Source organism: Ursus arctos, unplaced genomic scaffold (assembly GCF_023065955.2).
Source record: "Ursus arctos isolate Adak ecotype North America unplaced genomic scaffold, UrsArc2.0 scaffold_13, whole genome shotgun sequence".
NCBI classification, from domain to species: Eukaryota; Metazoa; Chordata; class Mammalia; order Carnivora; family Ursidae; genus Ursus; species Ursus arctos.
The window spans coordinates 46,168,264-46,180,759 of record NW_026622797.1 but is presented as its reverse complement, the minus strand read 5'-3'; the positions used below and the strand labels follow the sequence as shown (position 1 = coordinate 46,180,759).

The window sequence follows — 12,496 nt, the reverse complement described above, 5'->3', positions numbered from 1 at the left end:
CTGCGCAGATATTGACTATATAGGTGCAACACAATTTGGATATAGGTTGAGAAAATGAATGGCTGGTAATTTTAAAGACAATTGTAATGGATACTATTATTCAGTTAAAACTTAGTAAGAGAGAGAAACATTGATATGCTGATTAAATATCAGTGGGATTTATCAACCTTAAATGGGCATTCATGATTGCTCTCAAGTCTTACTGTGCCCCCAAATCTCAATCCCATGTTTCCCAATCCTCATTCCATACCTTCTGTAATACAATTAAACTCCAGCGTTCCCTCACTGTCAGCCTATGACTTCAAGGACCAACAGAAACCATCAGAAGGGAATGCTCTCATTTTCCCTCTAGAAAATCTGTAGCCATCCTTTATAGGAAAGCAACAGGATCCCCCAAAAGCCAATTTCTCAGCAAGTGCCCTGTATCTCCATCCCCTCCTAGAATCTTAGGGACCTCATCCCATTCATTACTCCTTTTCTCGCTTATACCATTTCCTTTCTACTGGATTAATTTCCAGAGCAGTCAATTTTGCTCTAATATCTTCCATTCAAGGCAACACAACCCAAAACAAAAAAAGTATTATTTCATCCTTTCTACCTATTACTTGTCTCTCCACACTCTTTACCCAGTCAAGCTTCATAGAGATAGGGTCATTTATGCTGTCATCTTCTTTACTTCTCAATACTAAATCTAGATTCTACTCTAAACGTACTGTAAAAACTGCTCTCAAGTCTGTAACTAGTAACTTCTGTATTCTGTATACAGAATGCTGTTCTAAAACCAGCAAAATCCAATGGAAACATCTCAGTCTTTATTTTATTTGACTTCTCAACAGCATTTTACAAAACTAACCACTTCTCCTTGAAACATGATCTCCACTGATTTTCCTGACACCACATTTTCCTGGTTTTCTGTCTACTCCTTGGGAGTTCCATCTCAGTCTTCTTTGCCAGCCAGACTCTTTTTCTACCCAATCTCTTTTTTTAATTCATTTTTTAAAAATTTTACATTATATTATATTATTCTTTTTTTTTTTTTAAGCTCTTTTGGGATAGAATTGACAAATCTCTACCGAGCCTCGTAAAGCAGAAGATACAGTATGACTCTGGATTCTCTTGTCTTTTCCATGTGTTCTTGGCTTCAGAAAATATTTACATATGGAATGGTCACAAATCTATATATATTTATATTCCAAACCAGTCTTCGAGCTCCAGACTCTTATATCTGCACATTGAACTTTTCCACTAGGATGTTTTATAGGCATGTCAACATATGTCCAAACTAATCTCTTGAGCTTCCTCCCAATCCCATTCGAACCCTATCCCTCCTCAGGCACTTTGCTATTTTCTCCATCTGAACACAATTCTCAACCTCTTTACTTGACTAATGCCTACTTTCTCTTCCGTTTCTACATAAATGTCACTGCTTTAAAAGGGCCTTCTTTCACCCTCCTAACTAGACAATCTTATAGCACCCTGCGTCTTCCTTCAGAGCACACATGACCACTTAAAATTACATATCCATTTGTACTCTTTACGTTCCATTCTGCCATCTCCCTTACTTTGCTCTAGTTCTCTTCTCACACATGCTTCTGACATTCCATATAACTCGCTTATTTATAGTTATTAATTTTTGTTTTTCTCTCCACCCTAGAATGTAAGTTCCATAAAAATTTCTTGCCGCTTTTGTTCACTGTTATGTTCCAAATGCCCAGCACATGATAGGAATTCAATAAATACCTGTTGAATGAATGAGAGGCTATGTCTGTTTTATTATACCCTATATTCCAAACTATATTATACCCTGTATTATATTCCAAACTATATTATACCCTATATTATACCCTATATTCCAAACTCAATTTCTGTGGAATTAAGGTTCTGATTATATAAAATCTAGGAAGAAAAAATGGAGCGCAACGCCATAAACACAGATCTCATATTCTGTGAATGATGAATGAAAGCTAAATTGAATGCTTTCAGATGAAAAAGGCACATTTATTTTGGAATCTAGAACAGTGGACCTCACCTTTTTTTATTGTTTTTTGTTTTAGCACCCAGTCCATCTTGTCTTTTGTTCTCTTTTTCCACCTTCTAAAAAGTTTTAAAAGTAATATGAGGTGGAAGCTACATGAGAGGAAAGACCATGCCCATGTACTTCCGGTGTCAGCTGATGTCTAGGCTTCTTCCTGGTACTTAGCAGGAGGAATAAATAGATAAAATCAGGGACGAATGAGGGGACCTACCCAGTGACTATGTGCCATCAGGTGTAGGCTAGACAGCACCCTGCAGTAGTGGAAGAAGCTTCGGACTTGGAATCATCAGGGGGTGAGCTCCCTTCATATCCTTACCATCTGACAAAATCTGGCAACTTCCCTGAGCTTGGTTTTTCATCTGGTGAGGGAATGAAACTAGATGATCTACTAAAATGTAGGTTCCCTGAGGCTAGGGACTGCATCAGTATTGTTCTTTGGTGTGAAAACAAGGCTTACTTAGATCAGTATTTGTGTGGCCCACGGTAGGCCCTCAGGAATTCGTGTGAATCTCTCTAAAAATTCCTTCCGGTGCTAAGATTTTGAGGAAAAAATAACTTTCTCTATTCTACATAATATTTCTACTCTATAATTCTATAATAATTCTATAATATTTCCATTCTACATAAATAGTTCTTTTACTGGAGAGAATCACACACAGATTACCATCATCTTAGAAATAAATACCCCGGTGCATGGTGAAAAGAATACAAATAAAAAATAAACGCCTGTTTCCTCTTAGTGAGTTGGACACAGACATTTACCTGTTTTACATTTTCACTGTGAATTATTGGGTTCTTCAACCATATTTGCATAAATAATCATATTTATACATTTAGCGTTTTATTCGAAAGCTTTAGCTCTGGGTGGGAGAGCACCAAATTCCTGAGGAACTATATACTCACACTGTACAACTTGTACTGGTTCCAGTCTTGGCGGTCCTTCCCTGCCATTATGCAGTTTCGGAGGCAGAACGGCCTCTTCCCATTTCTCAGCCCCTTTCTTCCTCACCCCATCCTCTGCCTTCCCCCATCTCCCCCATTCTGGCTTTCCCCTGGTTGGTCCGACGCTGGGAGGGATTGGGACAAACTGCCCCAGCGCTCAGAGGCCCCCGGCAGCCGCAAACCGCCTCCCCCAAGCAGTTACTGGGGACCGCTGGCTTTCCAACCTACGCTATAAATGCGCTTTCGTTATCGAAAGGAAATCGTATTTTGTACGGTAAACTAGGGACAGCTCGTGGGGAGCGAACCTTTGCGTCTACACTTGTTTTCTAGCCCCGCAGCTGCAGCGGGAATTGATTGGTTCCCTGGCGCCCCCGACGCTTGGGGTCTCCCCGCGCTCCGCCTGGACCCCGCCCCCTCGCGCAGCCATCTGCTTCGCTGTCTGTCTCGCTGTCTCTCGCTCAGCATCTCTTTCCCCTCCACCACTCCCTGCTCCCCCCCCCCCGCCAGCTCCGCCCCTTTCCCCTCCCCTTCCCTCCCCCCCCCCCAGTCCAGGGCTCCGAATCTTTCGTGGCCGTTGCCAGGGAGACCGGCCGATACCAGGCAAATAGGCATTCGAGAAAGAAAAGGGGGGAAAGCTACACGGCAGTCTGGTAACAAAGGAGCAATAAAAGCAGCCCCCAAATGGAGGGCTGGGGACGCGTCTGCGAGAAAATCCGAAAGCGAGCTAGCAATCACCCCAAGTTAAAACCAGGAGGGGGATGCAGAGGAAGGGGCATGATTCACGTTGGGGGTGGGGGAAATCAACAGCCTTAAATGAGCTTTTGAGAATCGCCTGGATGGTGGTTTTGGATCAGCCCAGCTGGCTCTTCAAGTTGGAACTCCGCTAATACAAGGGATTCGCGTCCACCTCGGCGTCTGGGGTTTTGGGCCAGGCCAGCGGGCTCCCTTAAGGGTGATAAGATGTTTGGCAGGATACACTTCTACGGAAACGTCTTTCCATCAGCTTTGGGGAATATGACTTCGTGATCGAAAGATGCTTCTAAAGGCAGTGGACAGTGAGAAGACGAAGCTTCGTGTAACGATGTACAGCTTGGTGATTTGCAAAGCAATTCTTGAACAAAGAGTTATTGGCTTGAACCAACCATCCTTTTCACTCAAAGTGTGACCCATTTCCCTACAATAAGCAGAAAATAAAACTGCTTGAGAATTCAGAGCCAACACCAGGAGAAATGAACCATTCTCTCGACTGCTTCTCACTTCCATAAGCGAAAGGTTATTCATTTCAGGATTACTAAATGTAAACGAGAAAAGGGTCTGATGTGGAAACGAGTGAAAACTTTGGGAGCAAAAATGTAGGCGGTAGGAGAATGTTTATTAGGCTGTATGCTTGATTTTTTTTTACCGCCTCTTCCCCTTCTTTAAATCAGTGCCTTGTCTTTCACACACAAATAGCGTCTGGTACGTCCGTGGCAAGGGGTGCGTTGCAAGTACTCTGTGTCCCCTTATAGAAGCTTTTTCTCTAATCCAAGCTAGACTTGGAGCGTTCAGGATCTTCTTGCTATTTCTCAACATGCAGTTTCTCCTTAGAACTGAAATCGTCAATCCAGTTGTTTAGAATTTCATCGCTGCTGCCTCCCTCCCTTCCAGGAGCACACTCGTTTGCATGCACACTTGTACATGTTCAGAAAGAGTCCATCCGATCCTGGCAGTAGGCTGAAAACGATTCTTATCTACGTGAATTGCATCCTAACCGTATATATGGATTCATATACTCGAGGCTGTGTTTCGTTTTACCATAGAGGAAAATTGTCATTTCATACCGTGATAAAATGCAAACTGTTATGATCTTTTGTAAATGGCCTCACTTTATATTGTGGGGGAAAAAGCACTAACTGAGAATAGTCGGGGGTGGGGGGAATTCGATGAGCGTCGCAGGCCAGTATCGAAATATTTTATTTCATGCCAATATGGGATAGGGTAGGGAGTGTGGCTTAGGCTCCTTGCCGGTTTTGCATTTTCCACATCTGGCCTACAGACCTAATTCTAACTCGAGATGTCGTTTGATGAAATTCGATCTTCGTGGTTTAAATACCTTTCAATTTTGGGCGATTTAACATTTGCAACCGTTAAAAAAACAAACCTTGTGCAGTATCTGTGAAACCAATATGGAACACGGAGAAAGAAAACATGCACACAAATCCCAACCATTGTCTTTAACACTCGCATACACACACACATACACATAAACACACAGGGAAGATGGGGGAGGGGAGCGAGTGGAGAGACAGACACGGATATAGACCGACAAGAGTCAAAGCGAGTCAAGTTAACGCTTTCTCCGCCCCCATCCACAAGTACCCCCGTCCCGCGTTAATTAATTCCAAACAAAGCAAGCCAATCAAGTGATGCATTATTATTTTCAAGCAGAGGGAGGCGAGAGGCATGTATTTTTTAATTGATTTATTTATTTGGAGGACATTAATTCTCGGTCTGAGGCTGATTTTCAAACCATTTGCAAAGCGCGGCTCCATTGTTCGCCGGGCGCGCAGGCTCCGCCCCCTGCTTTGTGTGCGGTGCGCGGATTGGCCAGCGCGCGCGGGGGCCGCGTCAGCGCCCGCGAGCCCATTCATCTGTGCACTTGGGCGTTGGACCCCGCATCTTATTAGCAACCAGGGAGATTTCTCCATTTTCCTCTTGTCTACAGTGCGGCTACAAATCTGGGATTTTTTTATTACTTCTTTTTTTTTTTAAACTACACTTGGGCTCCCTTTTTTGTGCTCGACTTCTACTCCCTTTTTCCCTCCCTCCTGCGCTGCTGCTTTTTTATCTCTTCGACTTAAAATTTTTTATCCGGAGTGTATTTAATCGGTTCTGTTCTGTCCTCTTCACCACCCCCACTCCCCCCTCCCTCCGGTGTGTGTGCTGCCGCCGCCGCCGCTGCTGCCGCCGCCGCTGCTGCTGCCGCTCGCCCCGTCGTTACACCAACCGGAGGCTCTTTGTTCCCCCCCTTGGATCTGTTGAGTTTCTTTGTTGAAGAAGCCAGCATGGGTGCCCAGTTCTCCAAGACCGCTGCGAAGGGAGAAGCCACCGCGGAGAGGCCCGGGGAGGCGGCTGTGGCCTCGTCGCCTTCCAAAGCGAATGGGCAGGTAAATTCTACCTATGTTTCTGGTCATTTCTTTGGTGTCTTTCTCTAGTCCCGACCCTTCTCCTCCCCTCCCGGTCGCGCCCGAGGCGCATTCGGCGGAGAGAGGAGCGTGGCCAGGTTCCAGTCTGAAAGTTGAATGGAAAGGGATAGCTTAAATTGTCAATTTCTCATAGGAGGTTGGGGGGGGGGTCTCTCCTCCACCCCAAAGGAGCGGTTCCCGGAGAATCCTGGCAAATTCTTGTGTAGACGCGAGGAAAGAAGTGATAAATCGTCTAAAATGGCGTGTTTGGAGCTTGGCAGAACGTGACTAGCTAGGTGCTAACCCCCCTCCCTCCAGTCAGGTTGCATTTCTGTTGGGTGGGCACAAAGGTGTTTGGGTGGCTCTCGTGTTTGTTGTCGAGATTGGGTCGCTTTCAACATTTCTGAACTGGTGTGTTGGGGGGGCAGGACGGGGGAGTGGGAATGGTGGTGGAGAAAGGCAAGGAGGGAAAGGCTGTCTTATTGTATGCTGAAGCGGCATGCCCTGGGTTCTTGGAAAGGTAGCTGGCTGGCTGGAGCTGGTAGAAGGGTTTCAGTATCTTTCCGTGGGGCTTTCCCACTGTTCTATATCTTTATTCGTCAGCTGTCTGTGGAATTACACACCCATCCGACTTTTAAAAGGTATCCCTGGGGTGGGAAGACTCGGTGGGTCCTTGAAGAGAACCTGCCCAGATGGTTAAGAGGAGGCAGTTCGTGTGTTTCGGTCGAGATTGCTCGTGTGCGTGGCGGCGCCTGGACCACGGCGGGGGGCCACCCCGGAGCTGCCCGGACCCAGGCAGATGGCCACGGTTGGGTGGGCGCGAGAGGTTGGCCATGGGTGGCTGCTTCGCAAACACTGGGCACCCACCACGCCTCTTTTCCTAGAGTAGAGGCCGTGTAGCTTCGCCTACTCCAACCTAATGGGGAAGGCGAGCTCTGCCAAGAGGCTCTGAACCCGTTAAAAATGCAAAATGAGCCGCCGTGGCGCGCCCCAGCTTCGCAGAATCGCAGGCGAAGGTGGGCGTGGAAGCCCAGGCAAGACCTCAGAAATAATGGGTTTCCCCCTGCCTTGTTGGTTTTATTCGGACCAGGACGCCGGGAAGCCACCTGAGCTTTGTTTGTGGACTCTCCGCTGCGCGATCCGGGCTCGGGGGCGCCTCGGCCGGCGGGCAGGGCCGGGCTGGGCAGGGCGGGGTGGCCCCGGGGCCCCGCCCCTCCGCGCCCGCCCGCTGGCCCGCCCGCGCCCAGCTCCGCGCGGTGGAGGCGCAGCGCCCCCTGGCGACCCCAAGTCCGAGGGGGCGTAGGGTCTTTGCGCGCGCAGCCCAGGCGCTTCTGGCTGGAGCGCTGTGATGCCCCTGGGAGTTCTCGGTGTTTTGAAGAGTCTCTCAGTGTTTAGGGAAAAGAGGGATGTGTACCGGCTCTGGCTCTGTGCCTTCTCCCAAAGGGCGTTTGGTGTATCGTGTGTTACGTGGCTTTTTTTGCAACGCCCGTGAGGCGAAGGCCGGGACGGGTTATCCTTTGCTTTTCACGTCTGGGGCTCAGCACTTTTAAATCTGTGGGGCATTTGTTGAGTGGCCGAGGCTACTGCTGGGTCTTTAGGGCGCCCCCAACGGCACTGCCCCGTTTCCTCGGAGAGCCCTTGTCTAGGCAGGCCCCCCCCCCCCGCCTCCCCCATAAGGGGATGGAGGGACTCCACAGCCAGAGGGGCCCGGGGGGGGGGGGGAACTGGCCCTTCCCGGCCCAGGGGTGGGGGCGGCGATGGCGGCGCCCGGGCCGCCTCAGTGACACTCCCGCCTTCTCTGCCCCGCAGGAAAATGGCCACGTGAAGGTAAACGGCGACGCCTCTCCCGCGGCTGCCGAGCCGGGCGCCAAGGAGGAGCTGCAGGCCAACGGCAGCGCCCCGGCAGCCGATAAGGAGGAACCCGCGGCCGCCGGGAGCGGGGCGGCGTCGCCCGCCGCGGCCGAGAAGGAGGAGCCGGCCGCCGCCGCCGCCCCCGAAGCCGGAGCCAGCCCCGTGGAGAAGGAGGCCCCCGCGGAGGGCGAGGCGGCCGAGCCAGGCTCGCCCTCGGCCGCGGAGGGGGAGGCCGCGTCGGCCGCCTCCTCGACGTCTTCGCCCAAGGCCGAGGACGGGGCCACGCCCTCGCCGAGCAACGAGACCCCGAAAAAAAAAAAGAAGCGCTTTTCCTTCAAGAAGTCTTTCAAGCTGAGCGGCTTCTCCTTCAAGAAGAACAAGAAGGAAGCGGGAGAGGGCGGGGAGGCCGAGGGCGCAGCCGGCGCCTCCGCCGAAGGCGGCAAGGACGAGGCCGCCGGGGGCGCCGCTCCAGCCGCCGCAGAGGCGGGCGCGGCCTCCGGGGAGCAGGCGGCGGCGCCGGGCGAGGAAGCCGCGGGGGGTGAGGAGGGGGCGGCGGGCGGCGACCCGCAGGAGGCCAAGCCCGAGGAGGCCGCCGTCGCGCCCGAGAAGCCGCCCGTCAGCGAGGAGGCCAAGGCCCCCGAGGAGACCAGCAAGGCGGAGGAGAAGGCCGAGGAGGCCGGGGCCAGCGCCGCTGCCTGCGAGGCGCCTTCAGCCGCCGGGCCCGGTGCGCCCCCGGAGCAGGAGGCGGCGCCCGCGGAGGAGGCGGCGGCCGCGTCAGCCTCGTCAGCCTGCGCAGCCCCGTCACAGGAGGCCCAGCCCGAGTGCAGTCCGGAAGCCCCCCCAGCGGAGGCGGCCGAGTAAAAGGGCCCGAGTTTTGAGATAATCGAAGAACTTTTCTCCCCCCGTTTGTTTGTTGGAGTGGTGCCAGGTACTGGTTTTGGAGAACTTGTCTACAACCAGGGATTGATTTTAAAGATGTCTTTTTTTATTTTACTTTTTTTTAAGCAGCAAATTTTGTTCCCCCTCCTTCCCCACAGATCCCATCTCAAATCATTCTGTTACCACCATTCCAACAGGTCGAGGAGAGCTTAAACACCTTCCTCTGCCTTGTTTCTCTTTTGTTTTTATTTTTTGCATCAGTATTAATGTTTTTTGCATACTTTGCATCTTTATTCAAAAATGTAAACTTTCTTTGTCAATCTATGGACATGCCCATATATGAAGGAGATGGGTGGGTCAAAAGGGATATCAAATGAAGTGATAGGGGCCACGATGGGGTAATGGAAGTGGTGCGTAACATTGCCAAGAATAATGTACCACTAGAAATGATGGTGTAAAGGCTTAGTCTTTTTTTTTTTTTTAAAGAAAAGTTATTACGATGTATTTCGTGAGGCAGGTTTACAACACTACAAGTCTTGACTAAGAAGGAAAAAAAAAAAAAACACCAATACCCAGATTTTAAAAAAAGTCATAGTCTTAGGAGTTCATTTAAACCATAGGAACTTTTCACTTATCTCATGTTAGCTGTACCAGTCAGTGATTAAGTAGAACTACAAGTTGTATAGGCTTTATTGTTTATTGCTGGTTTATGACCTTAATAAAGTGTAATTATGTATTACCAGCAGGGTGTTTTTAACTGTGACTATTGTATAAAAACAAATCTTGATATCCAGAAGCACATGAAGTTTGCAACTTTCCACCCTGCCCATTTTTGTAAAACTGCAGTCATCTTGGACCTTTTAAACACAAATTTTAAACTCAACCAAGCTGTGATAAGTGGAATGGTTACTGTTTATACTGTGGTATGTTTTTGATTACAGCAGACAATGCTTTCTTTTCCAGTCGTCTTTGAAAATAAAGGAAAAAAATCTTCAGATGCAATGGTTTTGTGTAGCATCTTGTCTATCATGTTTTGTAAATACTGGAGAAGCTTTGACCAATTTGACTTAGAGATGGAATGTAACTTTGCTTACAAAAATTGCTATTAAACTCCTGCTTAAGGTGTTCTAATTTTCTGTGAGCACACTAAAAGCGAAAAATAAATGTGAATAAAATGTACAAATTTGTTGTGTTTATTTATGTTCTGATAAAATACTGAGACCTCTAGGTCATAAGGGTAATTTTGAGGAACATCTTGCATGCCATCAAGAGTAAATTTTCTTGTGGTTTTTAATCTGAAGTTTCCAAACTCTGAAATTCATAATCAGCAGTGTCAGATTACATACAGGAAGATCTTTCAAACATTCCATGTCTATTACCATTTACCTGCATTGACATTGAGTTTTCATTTAAAAATTCAACAGTTATTTTTATCGTAGTTATAGCATGTCAGAATGGATCATCTGATACAAAAGTGATATGACCCGAAGACTATTTAAATGTCACGCGAAATTTCATAAAAATACAGTTTTTTGTCATGCAGGTCCAGAAACTGAGAGTATTTAATCCAAACTGCAGATGAGCCACAAATGTGGCCAAATGTGTTTCAAAAACTGATGGTGTGTTACCTGCCATTGTAATTGCTTAGTGCTTGGCTAATTTCCAAATGTTGCTTAGGTTATGTGTTATACCTTAGGAAAACAGGCTTATGTAAAGAAGTAATGGTGACAAATGGGCAACATTGTCAGTTTATGGGCCTTTAGTACTTGCCTCAATTCAATAGTTGCAAGCAGTTTTTTTAAATGAAAGTAGTGTGTTAGTATCTTGTTACTCAAAAAGATAGAGAATAATACTTCCTTATATAGTAATAATCCTTACTAGTTTCACCTTTGCTCTTACCACCCCATAACGGGATTTATTTTTTTCTTCACTGGATCCTAAACTGAATTGAATTTGAAGATAAAAGTGTGTATCAAATACCATTACTTCATTAAATGCAAAGGAAAATAGTTTATTGTACACCTGCTTTGCCGGTTTTGAGCAGTATGCCTTGTAGGGTTCACAGTGAACCACATTTGTAACAACTGAGCACCAAATCTAAACTCCTTAGAGAAGTAAATTAGCTTTCGACATGTGCTATTAAGTGGAATAATGGATCATAAATAATAGTTCATGCCCTTTCCTTACCAAATACCCTCCCCACTAATAAAAATAGCATTTGGAAAAGTATGTACTTTTAGTTGGGGTGTGTTGATCTTGAAGGATGTTTGAAAGTTAAAAGTCAAATCTGGTAACCAAAGGACTGCTTTATGGAGTATTTCCTACCTTACCAACTTTTTCTCAAATACCTGCTTGGCCAAGTATAGGGCCTACTGTGTGGGAGGACTCAAAAAAATGGATTTTAAAAATTAACTCATGAGTAGTCAAAAATACTGTGTAGCCAACTATATTGCTAGGCTTGTTTTTTTAACAGCTGGAATTAAGATGCATTATTTTGATTTTAATTGCCTAAAACACTTTGGGTGGTATTGACGGAGTGGTGGATTTTCTACCAAGTGATTAAATGAAATTTGACATATATCTTTTCATCCAAAGTTTTGTACATCACATTGTTTTCTAATGGAAAAATGTTAATATGGCTTTTTGTATTACTAACAATAGCTTTGAGATTAAGGAAAAATAAATAACTCTTGTACAGTTCAGTATTGTCTATTAAATCTGTATTGGCAGTATGTATAATGGCATTTGCTATGGTTATAAAATACTTCCTCTGGATTATAATTATCATTTGATTCAATTCCTATTGCTTGTAAAATAAAGTTTTACCAGTTGATATAATCAAGCTTGCTAAAATAGGATTTTTTACAAATTTAATTTTAAAATGCAAATTTTAGAGAAAAACTTAAAATCTTAAGCATTGATGGTAAGTATAACTATTACTCGGTTTAAGGTATTTGGAAGGTATGCTTGACATTATACTTAGGATATATAATTATATCCATTGAAGGTGAGTTCTATGTTAACAAGTCAAAACTAAACATTTTAATGATAGGTCTTGATGATATGTTTGAGAAACAATTCAGTGTATCTACATTTTCCTTTCATGTATATAAACAATAAAATTTTGCAATTAAAAATTTGGGGAAAGGGTGCTTTTTGCATTCATATACTTTGGAAAGGGGATGTAGTTTAACATAGGTAAGTTTGCTTTGAAAATTAAAAAATTGGTTCAGTAACAGGGCTATTAGCTTTTATTTTTCCTTTAATCATTCACTGTGCAATATTGAGCATTTTTCCCCCTTTCTACTTCCCAGCTATATGAAAGTGCTTAAAACAGGGTGTAGCAAATATGAATTTTAAAATGCTTTCAATCTGTAAATATTCCAGTCCTTGCTGGGATTAAGTTCCAGCACTCCTTTAAATTACATCCAACGTTGCAATTTTAAAAATGGTAAATAAATACTTTTAAAAGATGTGAATGCTAACTATATTTATATACCTGAAAAGAGTGATAGATTACTGCTCCCTGAAATACTTCTATCTATAGTTCCTCTCAACTGCTCAACAGCAACTTTGTTTTTAAGTAATAGCACCCAACCTGGAGCTAGAATTTACAACCCCCAGA

The 12,496-nt window shown here is 45.6% G+C and overlaps 1 protein-coding gene across 1 annotated transcript; it reads left to right on the top strand.

Annotated features, from left to right (window-relative positions):
- The first annotated feature begins 5,594 nt into the window (after positions 1 to 5,594).
- Positions 5,595 to 12,008, top strand: MARCKS (myristoylated alanine rich protein kinase C substrate). Its single transcript, XM_026511611.4, has 2 exons — positions 5,595 to 6,123; positions 7,951 to 12,008. The coding sequence occupies exons 1-2, from the start codon at positions 6,022 to 6,024 to the stop codon at positions 8,851 to 8,853; spliced, it is 1,005 nt and encodes a 334-aa protein (XP_026367396.2). The 5' UTR covers positions 5,595 to 6,021; the 3' UTR covers positions 8,854 to 12,008.
- The last annotated feature ends 488 nt before the right edge of the window (positions 12,009 to 12,496 follow it).

Bases quoted from the DNA above. Each gene is read 5' to 3' on its own strand.
- MARCKS (XM_026511611.4), top strand. From the start codon at position 6,022: ATGGGTGCCCAGTTCTCCAAGACCGCTGCGAAGGGAGAAGCCACCGCG. The intron at 6,124-7,950 runs GTAAATTCTACC...TCTGCCCCGCAG, and splicing joins CTTCCAAAGCGAATGGGCAG to GAAAATGGCCACGTGAAGGT.